Source organism: Astyanax mexicanus, chromosome 9, assembly GCF_023375975.1.
Source record: "Astyanax mexicanus isolate ESR-SI-001 chromosome 9, AstMex3_surface, whole genome shotgun sequence".
Classification (NCBI taxonomy): Eukaryota; Metazoa; Chordata; class Actinopteri; order Characiformes; family Acestrorhamphidae; genus Astyanax; species Astyanax mexicanus.
In genome coordinates, this window is record NC_064416.1 from 2,759,669 (window position 1) to 2,781,800 (window position 22,132).

At 36.1% G+C, this 22,132-nt stretch overlaps 1 protein-coding gene across 2 annotated transcripts in view; it reads left to right on the plus strand.

Moving 5' to 3' along the window:
- Positions 1-2,969: 2,969 nt before the first annotated feature.
- siae (sialic acid acetylesterase) overlaps positions 2,970-22,132 on the plus strand; it is a 44,880-nt gene continuing 25,717 nt past the window's right edge. Inside the window, exons 1-10 of one of the 2 annotated variants that reach the window (XM_049483768.1) lie at positions 2,970-3,481; positions 6,244-6,405; positions 7,192-7,355; positions 8,833-8,971; positions 10,631-10,814; positions 11,309-11,406; positions 11,491-11,624; positions 12,285-12,436; positions 14,649-14,835; positions 16,630-16,922. In XM_049483768.1, coding sequence (XP_049339725.1) covers positions 3,424-3,481; positions 6,244-6,405; positions 7,192-7,355; positions 8,833-8,971; positions 10,631-10,814; positions 11,309-11,406; positions 11,491-11,624; positions 12,285-12,436; positions 14,649-14,835; positions 16,630-16,881 — 1,530 coding nt within the window. In that variant the 5' untranslated portion in view covers positions 2,970-3,423 and the 3' untranslated portion in view covers positions 16,882-16,922. Of the gene's footprint in view, positions 3,482-6,243; positions 6,406-7,191; positions 7,356-8,832; positions 8,972-10,630; positions 10,815-11,308; positions 11,407-11,490; positions 11,625-12,284; positions 12,437-14,648; positions 14,836-16,629; positions 16,923-22,132 lie in introns of those variants that run through there. The other variant, XM_049483766.1, reaches the window with a different exon arrangement.

Sequence of the window (22,132 nt, forward strand, 5' to 3'; positions counted from 1 at the left end):
ATATGATGAGATAAGTTTAAGATAACTATGCTGTGAGCTGATTGGTTTAAAACTGGATTATAAAAACTTTGTTTGTGGTGATGAAACATGAAATATAGAATAATTAAGTATAATTAAAGCACTGTGAAGATAGAATAAAATAACTAAGTCAAACAACACAAATATACCACTATATAAACACTATATAAAGAGATAAAAGGCAAAAACCTACAATTAATACAAAATAATAATTAACTTTCCAGCAACCGCTGTTTATTATGGAGCGCAGAGAGCAGAGCTGGTTTATTATAGAGTCAAGACAAAGGAGCTGATAGTGGACATGAGAAAGGGGAGGAGACCTCATCAGCCACTGTTCATCCAGGAACTTGAAGTGGAGAGAGTGAGCAGCTTCAAATACCTGGGCGTCCACATCAGTCAGGACCTCACATGGACAATAAACACAACGCAGCTGGTCAAAAAGGCTCAACAGCGGCTGTACTTTCTGAGGAGACTGAGGAAGTTTGGGATGTCTCCCAAGATCCTCAACAACTTCTACAGCTGTGTGATCGAGAGCCTCCTGACCAGCTGCATCACCGTGTGGTACGGCAGCACGACTGTGGCAGAGCGCAAACGTCTGCAGAGAGTGGTGAAGACTGCCGAGAAGATCATCAGGACTCCACTGCCCTCCCTGCAGAGCATCTACCACCACAGAGTCCACAGGAGAGCTGCATCCATCCTCAAAGACTCCACCCATCCCCAGCATGGACTGTTCACACTTCTGCCCTCAGGCCGGAGGTACAGAAGTGTAAAATGCAAGACCACCAGGTTAAAGAACAGTTTCTTCCCCACGGCCATCAGACTCTTGAACACACCTAAGGAATGACCCTGCCTTCAGACTCTAAACACACCTCAGGTATAACCCTGCGATCAGACTCTTGAACACAACTCAGGAATAACCCTGCACTTTACTTTAACATGTTTACATTGCAGCCGTCACTTTACTGTTAATCTTTTTTTAATATATATAGTTAATGTCCATAACTGCATTATTTCGCACTTGCACTTTTTTTATACATTTCTTTGCTTAAGTAACTTTTATTTTTTTTATGTCTTTGACAATTAGTTTAATATTTATAACCTTATTGTATTTTTTTGCACTTTTTCTATCTTCTATTTGGCATTCTTGGCGAAGAGCAAAGAAAGAATTTCATTGTACACTGAAACCCGTTTCTGTACTGTACATATGACAATAAACTCTTTGAATCTTGAATCTTGAATCTTTGAATAGAGAGAGACTGCCCTCTACCTGTCTAACCTGTTATATCAGAATATACCTGCTCACCACTAGAGGGAGCCAGTGAGGGAAGTGTAAAATTTGACAGACAGACAGTGGGAGATAGAGAGACAGAGAGAGACAGAGAGACAGACAGTGGGAGACAGAGAGAGAGACAGACAGACAGAGAGACACAGAGAGAGAGACAGACGGACAGACCGATAGAGACAGACAGAAAGACAGACAAACAGTGGGAGGCAAAGAGATAGACAGTCAGTGACAGAGAGAGAGACAGACAGACAGAGAGACACAGAGAGAGAGACAGACGGACAGACCGATAGAGACAGACAGAAAGACAGACAAACAGTGGGAGGCAAAGAGATAGACAGTCAGTGACAGAGAGAGAGACAGACAGACAGAGAGACACAGAGAGAGAGACAGACGGACAGACCGATAGAGACAGACAGAAAGACAGACAAACAGTGGGAGGCAAAGAGATAGACAGTCATTGACAGAGACAGAGACAGACAGACAGTGGGAGACAGAGAGGGAAACAGAGACAAATAGTGGGTGACAGAGAGACAGACAGAGAGAAAGAGAGAGACAAGTAGAGAGACAAACAAGCAGTGGGTGACAGAGAAAGAGACAGTCAGAGTGACAAAGAGAGAGAGAGAGAGACATACAGTGGGTGATAGAGAGACTGGTAGAGAGACAGACAGTGGGTGACAGAGAGAGAGAGAGACAGAGAGAGGTTATACCTGCTCACTGCTATCTCGTGAGCAAATTTGAAATATATATTTTTAATGTTTATTTATTGTTTTAAATGTACATGGATGACTGTATTATTTTCAGTATATCTTATATAATAGATGAAACAATCCATTATACAGTATATATTAACATAATACAAATACTTTAACTTACTGTTCTTTAATATTAGTCATTAAAATAAGAGTTGTCTTTTTATTTTTATGTTTTTGTCTGGTTGTATATGTTATGGAGGACAAAACAATTGACAATATTATAAATAAATACACGCAAAAATAATTGAATAGATAAATAGATAAATGTATTAATAAATACGTTTTGGCATAAAAAATGCACATTTAAAATTAAATCATTTATTAAAGCATTTATTTCTGTGTTTATTTATTGATTTATGTATTTCTACATTTATTTATTTATTTATTTTATTTAATCATACTTATGTCATTTTTCGTCCTACATAATATAATAATGAATCAAAAATGAAAATTGTGAGGTCGTTGCAGAATACTCTAAAATTTGGAACTGATGACATTACCCAATGAGGAGATAAGTTTATTTATTTATTTATTAAGTATCATATTTTAGGAACAAGCCCATAAAATAATTTGTATTAATACGTTTGTGCATAGTTTGTGCAAGGAGAACTTTTTTAAGAGAGTTCAGCTACAGAATAAGAGTTTGAGAGTTTCCAGAGCTAAGATAAGATGATAAGATAAGATGAGTAACATTAAGAACATGGTTATTATCTGTTAGTAAAATATCGGTACTGTTTTATTTTATTTTTTTTTTAGCTTTGAAATGAATAAAATAAATAAATAAACAGTTTCTGATATAGGAAATATAAAAGTGCGCATTCTCCAGAGTTTAGCAGCACTTGGCAGGAGTCCAAAACGACTTTGTGTCAAAATAAAAGTCCTGTGTATTTTTCCGCCTTCCGCATTTGGTATCACGTGACTGTTGTGTTTGAAGCTGCAGCTGCTGAGTGAGCTCTTTATTTCCTTACTGAGTTTAAAAACAGACAGAGAGAGAGAGAGAAAGAGACAGATAGATAGAGAGAGAGATACAGACAGACAGAGAGAGGGGGAGACAGACATTTAGAGAGATACAGACAGACACGGATAGGGAGACAGACAGTGGGAGGTGTGTTGTATAGGGTATGTCCAGCTGATCCTATGAGGAAAACAGAGAGACACACAGTGGGTGACAGAGACACAGACAGACAGATAGAGACAGACAGACAGTGGGAGCCAGAGAGGGAAACAGAGAGCGAGACAGACAGATAGAAACAGACAGTGGAAGCTAGAGAGACAGACAGACAGACAGATAGAAACAGAGAGAGAGACAGACAGAAAGTGGGTGATAGAGAAAGAGAGCGATAGACAGTTAGACAGACAGGTAGAGAGATGTGGTGTATAGGGTATGTCCTGCTGATCCTCAGTTTTCTCCCTTGTGGATGTTCAGGTAAGCTGATCTGCAGTCAGTGCTGGTCCTAATGTAATGGCAGGTTATTCTGGTAGATCTGTACTGTGTAATTTTGAGGTTTTGTTTTTACAGTAATTCAGTCTGTGTGAGAGTGAGAGTTTATTTCCTGTGTTAGTAGTTCTGTACTACATGTGTTTTAACAGTGTTAGGCAATTTTCTATTTATAATATACTTCGTTACATTACTTAAGCAGAAATGTTGTGCATCTATACTTTACTGAAGTAATTATTTTACATTTTTACACAATTATCTGAACTTTCTACTCCATGGTAAAATAAATGAAAACATGGTAAAATTGTAAAAAAAAAAAAAAAAAACATTGTTAAGAAAATAAATAAAACGTGGTACAAATGTAAAAACTTGTTAAAAAAAAATTAAGAATATGGTAAAAGGGTAAAAACATGGTAGGAACATGTTAAGAACACGGTAAAAACAGGGTAAGAACGTGATTTAAACAATGAAACCATGATAAAAACTTGGTAAAAGGTAAAAAAACATGGTAGGAACATGTTAAGTACATATTAAAAAATATGAAAACACGGTAAAAACATGGTAAGAACCTGAATAAAAAAATAAAAACATGGTAAAATTGTATAAACATGTTAAAAACATGGTAAAAAGGTAAAGATTGGTAAGAACATGTTAAGAACATGGTAAAATCGTAAAAAAAAAAAAAAAAAACATGGTAAAAACACGTTAAGAACATGGTAAAAATACAATTAAAAACATGGTAAAATTGTTAAAATGTGGTAAAATAGTAAGATCATGGTAAAAAGTTATACAGAAAAATTATAAAAACACGGTAAGAACATGTAAAAAAAAATAAAAGCATGGTACAATTGTAAAAACATGGTTAATCATGGTAAAAAGGAAAAAATGGTAAGAATATGGTAAAAAGGTAAAAACATGGTAAAAACATGGTAAAGTAAACTATGTAAATGTGATAAAATGCTAAAAACAGCGTCAAGACTTGGTGAAGTATTAAAATATTGGTAAAAGAAACAAACATAGATAGATTAATGTGCAGTTAAACACAGTGAAGTAAAACAACAGTTGTTGTGAATATTGAGAAGATGACTGATGTCAGCCGTACACACAGACAGTGCGAGTACGCAGTTATAGATTATATTTTATTATTAAAAACCCAAACACGGCCTGATCCTGTTCAGGAAACCAGTAGCTAAATAAACAGAGTACTGTGTCCTGTAGAGGCTTTGATTATATTGTTATATTACTTTATTATTCTTGGTAAAGATTAAAAAAGGAGTCATAAAAGAAGCGAGAGTGAATCTGAGTGTTAGGAATAAAACGTTTATACAGGAGCAGATTGAGGAGTTTTATGGGGGTTAAATCAGGAAAATATGTTACACTTCAAAAAATACAGAAACTGAACTAAATAAAAATGGCATTGATATATATATATATATATATATATATATATATATATATATATATATATATAAATAAATAAATAAGGGGAGTTTCCACCACAAGATGCATACCATAATGTGTTATGATATTAAAATGTAATATATAAAAAACATAGTAATTTTTATTTGGCAGATTTAATTTATATTGGTTAAATAAAACATAAACAAACATAAACAACTATAAAACAGCAAATAGCAAACCAATTATTAGACAGACTGCTTTTAAACAGAATACCATTATTATCACTATATGGATATTACTGAGTAACGATTAGTGTTGGACAATATGGCCAAAATTTTAATCTTGATATTTTTGTTAATTTCTGTCAATATCATGTAATATCAACATTGATAGGAACAGCATAAAACCAACGCCTGTGGTGTAGGTTCAATAGACCATAATATATTACATTATTAGCTGAAATATATTGCTCTTTTATAATGAATAATATATAATTTTAAGCCCTGTTTAAAACACAGAAAAAATAGATAAAAGTATTAAGAAAATGTAGGTATTTGTCCATCAAATGTTTACTCATAAAATAAAATAGTCTAAATAAATTTTAAAAATATAAAATATAAAATAAAAATAATATTGTCCCTAGTATACATGCGCAAGTATACGAGCTTGCCTATGGCCTTTTATTATGAAGCCCACAATGGCAGATTAGCCACAATAGCTAATTAGCTACAATGGCTAACGGCTAACTTGAAATGCTAACTGTATTTCCAAGCTGAATTAATGGCTGGTTTCTAGTTTGATATCGAAATTATGTTTCTATCCTGGTTAGATATGTGTATAATTATTAATGTGTAATAATTATTAATGTATAATTATTAATTTATGTTATACTCGTGATAAATATCATTTTTGAATTATTGTCCAGCCCTAGTCACAATATTTTGTGTTTGATACCATATTATGGCATATTATACCCTCTACTATAACGATTTTGCATGCACACATTGTGATGATCATGCTAAAACATATTATTAAATGTTATTAAAGTACTGGAACATGTGACTGACAGGTGTGTTTTGTTGCCCAGTTGTGTTCTCATAATTTATTGGGTTTTATTTGTGCAAACTGAGCATTAATAGTTAGAGGAGTAACCACCATGAAACCAGAGCAAAACCATTGCACAATTAACTATTAACCATAGCCAGGACAATTGTTTATGGGTTGCAATGTCCTGAAGAAGAAAGTTGTCACTGGTGTACTAAGTAACAGATGTCCAACAGGTAGATGATCATGCTGAAACATGTTATTAAGTTATTTCGTGTTTGTATTTTTTTTTTCGTGTTTTCCAGGTGATGCATTTCGTTTTGCCTCCTATTATGGAGATCACATGGTCCTGCAGAAAGCTCCTGCGGGGGCGGTGCTGTGGGGATACGGTTCAAGTGGAGCCCAGGTGAAATTTTTACTGTCGGGACCCCACAGTACACAAACCAACACTACTGCTGTTAATAATGGTGAGTAAGAGTGATAAAGAGTCACTACTGTTTACTGGGGCCTAGTAAAACCTTTATCTATTAGCTAGTAACTGTAGCATTGTGCTATGCTAACCCGCATGCACGGTGGGCGGTGCGGTATCATTGTTATTACATACACCTAAAAAAAAGTGTGAAAACCATGTTTATAAAATTAACAGAATTTTATTAGTTTATACAAAGGTAAAACTATACATGACTGTAATAGAAAATAATAGGTTTTCCAGATAAAAAAAAGTGTAAAAAAAAAAAAAAGGTATTTATCATAACTCATCTTTTTTCTTTGTTTTAAAGACCTTTTTGGTACTTGGGTTAAATAATATACTGAATGATTTTAAATGAAAATTTTACATTCTTACTAAATCATAAATATAATTGAATAAAAACTAATATTTTTAGGTGTAACAAATTAGATTTTTTTTTTAAGTTGGTCCAAAATATTTTTTTTTTTCAGTGTACAATCCCCTCCAAAAGTATTGTAACACTAAGGCCAATCCCTTTTTTTCTACTGTAGACATTAAAATATGAACATGAGACAAAAGATCAACATCATTTTAGCAAAACCATTGCACAAATATTGTCCATAGCCAGTACAGCCGTTTATTACGTATATCCTGAAGAAGAAAGTCGTCACTGGTGTACTAAGTAACAGATGTTGAACAGGTAGACCAAGGACAACCAGTCACTCATGAGACTCTTTTAAAACGCCATGAATGTGAACCGTTAGATCAGATTTAATGTATTTTTATTACTTTAATATATTAACAGGTATTTGGAGGGTGACGCTTGAACCGGTGCCGGCCGGAGGTCCATATAACCTGACCGCTATTCAGAAAGGTACTTCCTCCTCCAAGATCCTGCTCACAGATCTTCTGTTTGGAGATGTTTGGTTGTGTGGTGGTCAAAGTAACATGGCCTTTACCCTCGCTCAGGTAATTATGCACTGTCGTTATTATTTTGTGTTTGTTTTGTGAGTAATTATGTATGTACTAGCGCATCTCAAAAAATGAGAATATTATTGAAAAGTTACTTTATTTCAGTAATTCATTTGAAAATGTGAAACTCATGTATTATATAGATGTATTAAACACAGAGTGATCTATTTTAAGCATTTATTTTATTTATTCTTTTATTTCTTTTTTTTCAGTGTCTCAGAAAATTATGATACTACCGTATTTGTCACACTATAAGGTGCACTTAAAATCGAATTTTCTCAAAAATCGACAGTGCATCTAATAACCCGGTGCTCCTTATGTATGAATTTTACTAGGGAGGTATTAACCCTTTCAGACCTGAATTATGTTCCAGTGGTGGAAAAATATAAGAATGCTGTTTTAAATGCGCACAAATTAGGACACTACTGTCCTAATATAGAATCTGTATTAAAATCAATCCAATTATCAATTTTTTATTCCTAATTCCCAGTTCATTGGGCGGGGCTAAGCTACTGTTTCATTGGCTGGTTTATGATCTGTTCTGATGGACAAACAGGCCTCAATTAGTGTTCTGTGCAACAATAATTATTAAATAATAATATTAATAATAATACATTTTATTTGTAATGCAAAGTGATAAATAGCAGTAAAGCCACTCTGCTGAAGTACAGAGTTATACAGGAGTTTCAGCGAACTTTCTCCAGCATCGAGACTGGAGCAGCATTAGCATTAGCCGCTAACCGTGCTAAGAGCTATCTCTTTCGTTGTTCAGAGGTGAGTATTATTGGCCTGCAGCCTGCTGCTAACCAATCAAAATAACTAGCGGTTAGCCACTAATGCTAATGCTCCAGCCTTAGTGCTGGAGAAATTTCGGAATCTAAGCTTACTGTAAATAAACAGAAGCGCTTTACTCACCCAAATAAACAGTTTTCAGGAGAGAACTCTGTTTCCAGCACTCGTTTTACTTTAAAAGAAAGTCTTTTTTACAGTTTTGTTTACTTAGATTAGCTTTACTTAACTTAGTTAGCTACCCCCCAACCCCGTCTCTTGAAATAGGCTTTATAGTTTGAAAAATACAGTGTATAAGACCAATTGGTACTTTTGGTATGCAGTGTGGGCAGTGTGCCAAGTCCTGCTGGAAAATGAAATCTGCATCTCTATAAAAGTTGTTTTCAGCAGAGGGAAGCTGTAAGATATGAAGTGCTGTAAGATTTTGTGGGAAAACAAAACTGCACTGACTTTAGACTTGATAATAAAACACAGTGGATCAACACCAGCAGATGACAGACATGACTCTCCAAACCATCACTGATCATCAGTAAATATTACAATTCATTTAAAGTAAATCAAGGGATCAGAGTCTGGAGGAAGAGTGGAGAGACACACAGTCCAAACTGCTTGAGGTCTAGTGTGAAGTTTCCACCAATCAGTGATGGTTTGGAGAGTCAGGAATTGATTTTTGGTCTTTCTGCAGGTGTATAATGCCTCTGAGGAGCTGGCTCTTGCCCCCAAGTACCCGAACGTGAGGGTTTTCCAGGCGGCCCTGGAGCAGAGCAGTGTGGAGCTGAAGGATCTGCCGAGGGTGGAGGTTCCGTGGTCTCGTCCTTCAGCAGGTACCAAACTGTACCTGCAGATCCAGACAGATAATGAGGTTTAGATGCTCTTAATCTCTGCATATAAAACTCCAGCCACAGATTGCTATTTATAGGTTTATGTTTGAGTAAAATGAACATTGTTGTTTTATTCTATAAACTACAGACAACATTTCTCCCAAATTCCAAATAAAATATTATAGTTTTGAGCATTTATTTACAGAAAATGAGAAATGACTAAAATAATGAAAAATACACAGAGCTTTCAGACCTCAAATAATGCAAAGAAAACAAGTTCATATTCATAAAGTTTTAAGAGTTCAGAAATTAATATTTGGTGAAATAACCCTGGTTTTTAATCACAGTTTTCATGCATCTTGGCATCATGTTCTCCTCCACCAGTCTTACACACTGCTTTTGGATAACTTTATGCTGCTTTACTCCTGGTGCAAAAATTCAAGCAGTTCAGTTTGGTGGTTTGATGGTTTGTGATCATCCATCTTCCTCTTGATTATATTCCAGAGGTTTTCAATTTGGTAAAATCAAAGAAACTCAACATTTTTAAAAAAATTTATTTTTTTCCAAAGCTGTACATAATATATACAGTAAAAAAGTATTAAGCCGCTAACTACATGCCAATCTTCCTATGTTAATAACTGAAGACCAGATTAACGCACATATTTAATACACATATCATATCAGACAACAGTTTTTTAAAAGTTAGCATCACCAGTTAGCTTTTAGCCATTGTTGCTAATGTGCTAGTCTGGGCTTCATAATAAAAGCCCTCAGGCCAGTTTGTATGCTAATGCTTGTATACCAACAACAATAAAGAACATCCACTTAAAATATATATATATATATATATATATATTTAGGCATTTTAATTTTATTTGTCAAATATATATACTCTATATTTTTAATTTTGTTAAGCAGACTTGTGTAACTTTGTAATTTTATGTGAATAAAGCTACATCAAATATAAAGCTATAATAAACTGGTATAGAGTAGTAAGTAGGGCTGTGCCATATCGTATCGTACACAATAATATCACCATAGTTTTAAAATAAAATTATCAATATTATACCCTGAAATATGGCGCCATATCACCCACCCATATCACATCAGGGTTCTACTTTTTTACTGTTTTTAGCTAAAAGAAAAATTCCCACTGTTCTCATTTCCCATTATATATCTACTAGACACAGATTATATCTGTCCAGTATCATTTATTTTACTTTAATCCTGGATATATGGAGATATTTGGAGTACATTATTATTAGTATCATGATATTCTGAATCATTAAATTCTGTTACAAATCTGATAAAAATTCTTGTATTTTTTAATATCTCAGTTAGGGGTGTGAAATATCATATTGTATGCAATAATAAAGCATAATTTTTATTTTGTTGCAGTAGGGTATTCTTTAAAACACATCATACAGACAATCGTTATCACAAAAATACCATAAAAAATATTGTGATATTATTTTAGGGCCATATCGCACACCCCTAGTTGTAAAAGAGATGTACAGTATTTACAGCATCTGTTCCCAAATGATGTTCATTACAGTGAGCTGCTGTTAGTTCACTGTATTCAAACAAAGGGCAGAACACTGTAGAGTACTGTATGCTGCTGCTGTGGTTTCAGACAGTGTGTGTTTGTGTGTATAACTGTAGAGATACTCGGGGGAAAGGACTTCACTCATTTCTCGGCTGTGTGCTGGCTGTTCGGACGCTACCTGTACGAGACCCTGCAGTATCCTGTGGGTTTAGTGGAGTCCTGCTGGGGTGGAACACCTGTAGAAGCCTGGTCTTCACCCAGAGCACTGCAGAAGTGTGGACTCCAGACCTCTGAGAGCAGGTAGACACACACATAATTACAGGTTACAATGCAATATATTACAGTGTATTGCGATACTGTAAGCCATGTGATATAACGATTGTTGAAATCAAATAGTCATAGTATAATAACAGTATCATGTTTATAAAATCTGAAAAAACCTAAGTTTACTTTTTATCCAATCAGAACATATAGTACAAAACTGCTCTCTAGTGGGTGGGGCTTAAAAACACAACACTAAATGAACCACTTCTGACACCAATTTTAACATCTATACTAATTATTCAAAATCGTGTTTTTGAAAATCGATGCAATATTGCAAAAACAAAATACCACAATACTTACTACGTTTTAGGATTACATTTTTTTAATGTCATTTAATTAAACTTTTTTGTCATCAACTTCGCGGCTGGTTAGATTTGGGTAAAATTTTATTTATTTTATAAGGAAATGGCTGATATAAAATTTGTTTTATTGCATATATCTGAATATTTTTCCTCATTGTCTGTATGCAGTAATATTGAGGGAGGGCCCCACAGTGATTCAGTATTATGGAACGCCATGATCCACCCTCTTCTCCACATGACCATCAAAGGGGTGATATGGTACCAAGGTACTAATAATCCCCATGTGACAGGTTTATCTGAGGTGTAATTAAAGTGCGGGACTGACTCTGTTTGCTTTTGCTGTTCCTCAGGTGAAGCTAATGCTCAGTATAACCAGGATAAATACTCCTGTACGTTTCCTGCGATGATTGACGACTGGAGGATGATGTTTCACACCGGCTCAGACAGCCAGACTGCAGCGGACTTCCCCTTCGGATTCGTTCAGGTAACAAACATCATCTCCATCAGCAGCCAGAGTCAGAGAGAGTGAGAGAGAGTATACTAGGTCATGCTGCTGTTTCTTTACCAGCAGCCGGAGTCTGAGAGAGAGAGAGAGTACAGTAGGTCATGCTGCTTCTCCATCAGCAGCCAGAGTCTGAGAGAGAGAGAGAGAGAGTATAGTAGGTCATGCTGCTTCTCCATCAGCAGCCAGAGTCTGAGAGAGAGTGAGAGTATAGTAGGTCATGCTGCTGTTTCTCCATCAGCAGCCGGAGTCAGAGAGAGAGAGAGAGAGAGAGAGTACAGTAGGTCATGCTGCTTCTCCATCAGCAGCCGGAGTCTGAGAGAGAGAGAGTGAGGGTAAAGTAGGTCATGCTGCTGTTCCTCCATCAGCAGCCGGAATCCGAGAGAGAGAGAGAGAGAGAGAGAGAGGGTAAAGTAGGTCATTCTGCTGCTTCTCCATCAGCAGCCAGAGTCTGAGAGAGAGTAATTTAACTGTAACAAAATGTGTAATTGCAATACCTTGCACGACTGTATTACGTTTTTTTAACTGTTCCTTCCAAAAAAATCTTTTTTTTAGAAAAAGACGTATTTTTCCTCGATAAGCCCCGCCTTCTGCTCCACAGTTTCACTCATCGCTTCTTAAATGTGACTGTTCTCTCCACAGCTCTGTACCTACAGTAACCATACACACGACGGGTTTCCTGAGATTCGCTGGCACCAGACTGCAGATTATGGCTACGCTCCTAACCAGAGAATGAAGAATACATTCATGGCGGTCGCTCTGGACCTACCGGATGAGCATTCGCCTTGGGGCAGGTACGGACATGTGGAACAAAAGTCAAAACACAGCAGGAATAGCATTAATACAAAAACACCAGCCAAGTACAATAGAGATAGGTAGGTGTTTAGATGTTTAGAACAGTTCTGTTTACACTAGTTAAAAGTAAAAATCCACCCCAGAGGGGGATCTGGACTACTCACCTCTGTGTGTGAGTAACTATAGGTTTAAATAGGATCTCCGGTGGATTTGGTGTTTTACTCTGAGAGACTCTAAGACTAGGTCAGTGGCTGAACTGCACTTAGCAGGGTATTATTACACATGTTGTAAAGTAACATATGACATTGCAAAGACTGTTATTAGTGTAAAAATGTCTTTTATTTTAAAACGTTTCTAACCGTTGTCTGTCTCGCTGCCTCCTGGTGTCGCAGTGCTGTTAGCCAATCAGAGGACATATGTGTGCATGTATGAATATTCATGAGCAAGAGCCAAAATCCTATCACTGCAGATACTATATCATAAATACTGGATGCCAAGTGGTGTCACCAGTAGTGTTAATTTTGTTAACAAAAACTAAAACAAAAATACTCATTGCCAACCTATTTTTCATGGCGAAAACTAGACAAGAACTGAATTAAAATGTATACTTAAAAACGAGAACTATGACTGTGAATGTAAGAGATGGTATACAGCCTTCACAGCATTTTACATAATATTATTAAAAAAAGGGGTAATTCTGTGTTAAGCCTGCATGTAAGTTAGTGTTAATTTGAAATAGCTGGAACACAGGTGAACCCTCACCGTTTCTCCTGTTTAGATGTTAATTCAGTATTTATTTGCACTTTAAAGTGTTTAATATCTAGGAGGATCGTTGTGCTGTATATTATAATTATAATTTGTGTAGGTACATGCAAGGAGGTCTTTGCAAAATAACAAAACAAGTGAAATATTAAAATCATACAAATACATGACAAATTAAACTAAATATTTAAGAAATTGTTAAAATGTTTAGTTTCGGTTTACTAAAATAAATGAATAGATTGTTCACTATATTTTGGTAATGAATGTGTACACACTGTATGTATATATACAGCAAAATCGTAATAATAAAAATTGTACACATCTATATAATCCTGTATTTAAATGCACTGAATCTGAAATGAGGTTCTCATCATGAATCCACACAGCAGCTCTGCAGCGATCAGGTGAATCAGGTGAATCTGACAGCAGGTCACTGTCAATTACAGCTTTAAAAGGCTCCACATCAAAGCACCAACATCAAGGCAAGAGCAGAACCTGAACAGATATCAGTTACCGTCCTGCTCATCACCGGAGAATCCACGAATGAGAGCCCGTCTCACTCAGAACTCACCCTGAAACCAGACACACCTCCACATATAGCATAGCAAATAGCATAGCACGCTCTCTAATCTGACTCAGACTGCTGGAAGATTATTACAGACAATCCGACAGCTCAGAAATACACGTTAGTGAGGTTAATGAGGCCCTGCAACCTTTACTGAACAGTCCAGTCTCTATTCCAGCAGGACAGTGCTCGTCCACACGCTGCTGCTGCTGCTGCATCTCAGGAGCTTTGAGTCTTAATAACACTGCAGATACTATATACCATATCCAGCTGCTGTATTTCCACATCTACAGGTGCTGCACAGTGAAACTGAAACACCTGTCATCATTTTAGTGTGGCAGGTTTCATGGCTAAATTGGAGAAGCCTGGTGTCCAATCTTCATTAATTGCACATTGCAGCATTAAGAGCAGAGTGTGAAGGTTCAGTTAGCAGGGTAAGAGCACAGTTCTGCTCTAAATACTGCAATGCACACAACATTATGGGTGACATACCAGAGTTCAAAAGAGGACAAATTGTTGGTGCACGTCTTGCTGTAGCATCTGTGACCAAGACAGCAAGTCTTTGTGATGCATCCAGAGTCACGGTATCCAGGGTAATGTCAGCATACCACCAAGAAGAACCAACCACATCCAACAGGATTAACTGTGGACGCTTTTTGTATCCAAAAAAACATAAAACCACGGCTGATCAAATCACGCAGAATTCAATGTGCACCTCAACTCTCCTGTTTCCACCAGAACTGTCCGTCACCACAATCAATTATTGTGCTCTAAAACCAGGTGTTTCAGTTTCATTCTCCAACCCAACATGCATTACATGCTACTACTGTATGTGATCTTGTCCATATATATAATATAATGTGTGTGTGTGTGTGTGTGTGCAGTATACACCCACGTGATAAGCAGGATGTAGCGTACCGGCTGGTGCTGGGGGCCCGAGCTGTGGCATACGGGGAGAAGGGTGTCTCCTTTCAGGGCCCGTTCCCCACCAGAGTCCTGTTCTACAAGAACTTCCTGAACATCACCTACAATCAGATGATCAGAACTTCCCCGTCCAACAATACCTTCGAGGTGAGGATTACGAGAACCTTATGTGCATTTAAAAGATTGTTAGTATGAGATCATTGTAAGACTTAGCAATCTGTAGGCGAGCAGTCAACCGTGCACTATGCAGCCTGATTTTGGGCGTGTCCATGCATCTTCGCTATCATAGCGACAGGAAAAGTACACCTTGCTCATCTCAAAACGTGCAAAAGGCATGTACTAATTCTCGTAATTATAATGGGTGTGGTTAATTTTGGGCGTAATGTGAAATAAACCAATCAGAGTGTCTCTTGCTCATCATTCTCTTTAAGAGTAGATCAGGTGAGCTCTGACTTTGGCGGATTGCTATTTTAACCGTGCAGCTACCTGGACGTGTCCAACAAACGCTTCTCGGCAGAGGAAACTGAGCTGCTTGTCCACACTTGTATATTCATGTCTGCGTAATCAGCCTTGGTTTGCCGAGATAGCCATGAACGTCTGACTGTTGGCGTCTGTCTAGGTTGTATTCAGTCAGTGGAGCTCCTGTGTTTTCTGTTACCAAGATAAACAAGATAAAACTCCAGAAATGTACCTGAACACACCTCATTTCATAACCAGACCACCACGCCCATCAGTGTAGATATATTCAGAAGCTCTGCTGCTGTTTAAACCAGGCAGGAGGAAGGAGTAAAAATAGACTGTTGGGTGGAGTGTAAGATAGCAATGAGCATAACAACGCACAAATTCATTTTCAGTGTAGCCAAGTAATTACAAAAACAGGGATTGACATGATAAAAAAATAATAACTATATTTAATCGTTTTAAAATAACAGTGAATAAAAGATAAATATAGATAACAATTAAAATAATAATAAAATAATTAAAACTGTTAAAAATTAAGCTAAAACTAACTTTTACATAGTACAATAAGAAATTAATAAAAATTCATACAAAAAAAATAATAAATAGGAATAAAAAATAATATAAAAAAGAAACAAATCAAAATAAGATAAAAAGCAATAATGCAAAGCTATACAAATAAATAAATAAAATGATGAAAGAAATAAAAGTTAAAAATAAATAAATAATATTAAGTAAAACAGGTACAGGCTGTTAGATGATGGTTAGATATTGAAAGTTTAAAAGTTTAATACAACAAAAAAACTTTTACATAGTACAATAAAAAAAAATATAAAATAAATACATAAAAGATAATAATACTACCAATAAAAAGAATAATAATAATAAAAGAAACTAATCAAAATAAGGTAAAAAGCAATAATACAAAACAATTAAATAAATAAAATAATCAAAATAATGAAAAAAATAAAAGTTAAGAATAAATAAATAATATAATAAGTAAAACAGGTACCAAGGTGGTTAGATATTAAAATATAAAAAGTTTAATACAACAAAAAAACTTTTAAAATTAAGCTACAACTAACTTTTACATATTAGAATAAAAATAATAATACTAAAAATGTACACATAAAAAAGTATAATACTACTAATAAAAATAATAATAAAAATAATAATAATAAAAGAAACTAATCAAAATAAGGTAAAAAGCAATAACGCATAACTAAAAATAAATAAATAAATAAAATAATGGAAGAAATAAAAGTTAAAATTAAATAAAAAGATTAAGTAAAACAAATACAGGCTGTCTGAAGGTGGTTAGATATTGAAAGATATTAAAAGTGGCTGATTGACACCAATGAGCTGAGTTTTACAGTTTTCTGTAGTAATAATTAATGTAAAATGTATATTTTGATGAATATTGATGATTATTGCAATGATTTTATTGTAATTATTGTTATTTTTTCTTTATCTGCCCTGTAGATCTGCTGCTCTGTGTATCAGAAGCCATGTGGTTCTGGTTCAGAGTGGTTTCCGGCTGCGCTGCAGGAGCAGGACCGGGTCAGTCATTCTGTTCTGGTATCAGTAGACGGGTGTAGCGCTGACAGCGTGGCGGCTCTGCGTTACGCCTGGAGCGACTGGCCCTGCGAGTTTAAGGACTGTCCTGTCTACAGCGCTGACTCCGCCCTACCTGCCCCGCCCTTTATCATCAACCGCTGGCCAGCGCACAGCTAACAGGGTACCTGAGGAGGTAGCGTATAGAACTGCTAACTGTGTGTGTGTAAATTTCGTAAATCGGTTCAGGAGTCAAGTGCAAATTGGAATCAATGATTCTAAACATTTTTTATGCTTCTTTATGTGTTAATATATGAGGCTCTGATCTGGTGTAAACATGAACACAGTCATTGGGAAACTCAGAGACGACACAGAGCTCTCAACAGACACTGGATTATACTCTAGAACTAAAAAAGTGAGAAATAAAGCTGTAAACCAGTTACAGAATGTTACTGTGAAAGAAACAAACGATACAAACGATAGAATTTCCTTCTAGATATATATATACTGTATATGCTTTATGCTGATTTGTTTATGTATTCTTGAGTTTATAAGCTGTGAAAACAGCAAGTGCAATTTTTGCAGGTGCTGATCGAGATAAAGTACTAAATACAGTTTTGTTTACTGAACTTAGCTTAGCTTTACAGGTCTCAACACCCAGCTACGAGACCTGCTGAATTAGAAGGAAAACATGGCGACACCCTTGTTCCTTGCTAGTGTTGCATAATGCGCCTTATAAGCCAGTGCGCCATGTGTATGAAAATAGACCTGAGAATAGACGTTTATTGATGGTGCGCCTTATAGTGCGAAAAATTCGGTATAAATAAGCTCACAGAAAAAACTAAATGTTTCCAGATTTAAAAAGAAACTTTAATTTTTGTGAAAAAGTAATTTTAGGTACTTATCTATTTAAGATGAACATTGTGTTGTAGCTGAGAAGGGAACTTACTAGACATTTACTCTCAATTCTAGAACAATTATAGTTTTTCATATTTTCTAAACACTTCTAAATACTTCTAAATTTAACAGACCCATGTCAATTAAAAAAATAGATCTCTTAAAAACCTTATCTTAAGGTCTTATTTACCATTTTTCAGAGTCCTTAAAGATTGGTTTAATCTATATTTCTGCATAAATCCTATTTAATACTTTATCAGATTTTCACACAAGCCCTAAAAGTAGATAAGTAGCTCCAAATAAAATAAAATACAATATCAGACATATTTAATTTTAGTATTAATATTGCAATTCCTAAAGGGCTCACAATTGGGATGTACATACATTATTTTGTGGCTAAAACCAAAATAGAAAATAATGTTTTAACATGTTTTCGCTCATTTTGCCACTTTTTAACCATTGTGTACATGAAATAAATGTATACATTGATGTGCCTTTTTATTCTTTTTATTTATTTTTGAGTAACTAATTTATCCAGTGCAGCATCACTATATATACAGTACCAGTCACATTTTTTCTTTAATTTTCTTTTATTTTCTACATTATAAATGAATAGTGAAGTGATCTATCAGACTATGAAGGAACTTAAAAGTGTTAAACAAACCTAAATACTCTGTGGTTTCTGAGGCTGGTAACTCTGATGAACTTATCCTGTACAACAGAGGAAACTCTTGCTCTTCCTTTCCTGGGGCGGTAAACCTGATGAGTGCCAGTTCCATCATTATAATATTTTTTGATGTCTTTGTGGTGACTGCACTTGAGGATACTTTCGAAGTTCTTGAACAGAACTGATGCTCTTAAATTAACATAAAGAGACAAGAAGTTCAAGTAATTAATTATCTATCTATCAATCTGTCTATCTATCTATCTATCTATCAAATTGTGTTTCTATCTATCTATCATTATCTATCTGTCTATCTATCTATCTATCTATCTATCTATCTATCTATCTATCTATCAATCAAATTGTGTTTCTATCTATCTATCATTATCTATCTGTCTATCTATCTATCTATCTATCATTATCTATCTATCTATCTATCTATCTATCTATCTATCTATCTATCTATCGAATAATTTAAAAAAAACACTGAATGTAAGGTGTGTCCAAACTTTTCACTGGTACTGTATATTTAAGGGTGAAATAAATGAATATAAAATAAAATATGCTTTATTAACTGATGAATATAACAATACACAGTAGGGAATTGTGTTGTTAATATTGTTAAATCTGTGAATACAGTGTTTACAGCATATTTGCGAGCTGCTCTGTTATGAATGACCAGCAGGTGGAAGTATTGCAGTATTGTATACTCTCTCACAGCAGGTGAATGGATCAGGAAGACTGCTGAATGTTTAATCTGTTTACTGGCTGATTTAGAGCTGGATTTTGATTTAATGTCATATTTGGGGCACATATGACTGTTTTCACAGTTTTATTTTCACAGAATTTTTATTGTATAATTGTGTACATTAATAGTTTAAACAGATGTCCTGAAGAGCAACATCATATCATCATATACTGGTTTTATATTTTTATTGTGCTTGAATTATTTTTTAATGTTTGATTAAACAGCAGGATGATGTTTCTTTGAATAATTATGTCTGTTTTTGGTTCAGCTATTTAGCGATTAATGTGCAAATGTCAATAAAAAGGTTTTGATTTTGATGTTTTCTACATTTTTATTGTGTATTATTTGGGCCAATATGAGTATAAAGTGTCTTTTGAGTTTAACTTTAATACAAACTGTCACGCCTGGTGCTGTAGGCTCCTCTGTTCCTTCCACACCCAGCTCTGACGGAGGTTCTCGGTCTAACAACTACACTACCCAGAACGCACCACCCGCTGACATCACACACACACCTGATGACATGACACCTCACCTGTTTCCCCCAGGAAGTCCGGAATACTGATTACAGGCACTATTTAAGAGCACACCACACACACACACCTGTGCTGCGTACCTCATTACAAAGCGTTTCTGAATTACTTATCTCTGCTATTTTGTGTATGACCTTGCTTTTTGTTTTCTCGACGCCGATTTTTGCCTTTGCCTCTGATTTTGGATTTATTTTGTTTGACTTGGACTGTGTTTCACTTCTGCCCCTTGGATTATCTCTGCTGTTGGATATCTCTTGTATGAACTCTGGACTGTTTTTGTTGGTTTTGTCTACGTTGCTTCTGTTTGTGATGATTACCTGAATATGTTCGGGACTCAGACACAGTCTCAATCTTTAAGTCTAGACTGAAAACTTACTTGTTTAGTTTAGCTTTTGGTAATTTATGTTTTTTCCCTTTAGATAAGGCTGCAGATCCAGGGGTTCATGGACAGAGGAAATTGTGGTAAACTGAGATGCTGGTGCTGCTGTTCTCCCACTGCACACGGTCACTCAGGTTTGTGGACGGTGGAGTGGGTGGATGCTGGTGTTTCAGGGAGCCTCCATGTCTATGTTACCTTCTGGCTCTCTGCCTTTAGTTAGGCTGTTTTATTTAGATCTGCCGGAGTCATTTGCCACACTCTGAAAATGTTTTAATATTCTCTGTTTTACATAAATCCAGTCAAAACCAATTCCATCTCTCTGCCTTCCTCCGAGTTACTGACTGCCCACCTGTCTGACCCCCGATACCAAGGGATGTTGGACCCTCAGGCTCTCATGTCCTCTGTCTGGCCAGACTGGAAGTTTCTGAAGTCAGCTCTTCTCCATCCACCACCACAGATCAGCTGCTCATCATCCATCTTACTCTATAAGCCATTAGTGGAGCTGCTATACACCTGAATATATAAAACCTATGTGGATGTATGAAAGACTTTTTAAAATTAATTTAAAAGCCGTTTGACCAGTGGTAGGATGGTCCCCCCTTTAATGTGAGTCTTGGTCCTCCCAAGGTTTCTTCCTCCTCCTGCAGCTCTGAGGGAGTTTTTCACTGGGGGTTCTGTATTATGTATATTCTATGTTTAATCTTTTGCCTGATTCTTTGTCCTGTAATCATGTTTCTGTAAAGCTGCTTTGTGCCAACACCTGTTGTAAAAAGCGCTATACAAATTTGATTTGATCTGTTTTCCTGTACCAACCAACGATTTACCTCTGTTTATTTTTAATAAACATTTAAACAGTATCTGTACTTGTTTGTTTTCTGTGCACACCATGACACAAACACTGGGGAACAATGGTAACAATACATTTTTACATAAGATGTACTCTGAATTAACATTTTATTACATGTATGAAGAAATTCACCTTAAATATGAATATTTTTTACATTTTATAATACAGTTTTCTTTAATGTGGGTGTTTGTTCAGTTTTCCATGTACACAGTGCTGCTTGATTAAGTTAAATAATTAATTTAAATGGTTAAATAGGTCAAGTCAAGAGGCTTTTATTGTCAGTACATCTGAGTACAGGTACACAGTGTGATGAAATTACGTTCCTCCAGAACCATGGTGCAACATAGAACAACAAGCAATAGACAACATAAAGTGCAGGAGTGACGACAGTGCAACATAAAATTATAAAATTATAACACTAAATAACAATAAATACAATAAATACAAAAGACGAGACAATTTAAGGACAGGACAGTGCAGTACTGATACGGTATAATAAAGTGTATAGTGAGGATAAGGTGCAGAGATGTGTGACATACTGTAACATATAGAACAGACATGATTACAGCAGTTACTGAGGTACAGAGATTATAGTTATTGAGAGTATCAGCAAATATTGCTGAAAGGAATAAAGTAATGTCTGTCTCTATGTGCTGAGTGGGTGAAGTTCAGTCTCTGTGTGCTGAGTGGGTGTGTGTTTGTGTGGGTGAAGTTCAGTCTTTGTGTGTGTAAATGGGGGTGGGTGTTCAGTTCAGTTTAGTGTGAGTGTGGTGGGTGGGGTGGGGTTCAGCTCGTTCTCTGTGTGTTGAGAAGTCTAACTGCCTGGTGGATGAAGCTGTTACAGAGTCTGGTAGTAGAGGCTCTGTGTGTTGAGGAGTCTGACTGGCTGGTGGATGAAGCTGTTGCAGAGTCTAGTAGTGGAGGCTCGGATGCTCCTGTATCTTCTGCCGGACGGCATCAGAGCGAAGAGTCCGTGTGAGGGATGGGTGGGGTCATCCACAATGCTGGTGGCTTTGCGGATGCAGCGTGTGGTGTAGATCTCGGTGATGGAGGGAAGAGGGACTCTGATGATCTTCTCAGCTGTCCTCACTATCCGCTGTAGGGTCTCGCGCTCTGAGGTGTTGAGGTGCTTTCCGTAGTCTCCGCAGGAAGTAGAGGTGCTGTTGGGCTTTCTTGGTTATGGAGCTGGTGTTGAGGGACCAGGTGAGGTTCTCTGCAATGTGAACACCGAGGAACTTGGTGTTTTTCACAATTTCCACAGCAGAGCTGTTGATGTTCAGCGAGTGGTGGACACCTGGAGCTCTCCTGAAGTCGACAACCATCTCCTTGGTTTTATCCACATTTAGAGATAGGTTGTTGGTTCTGC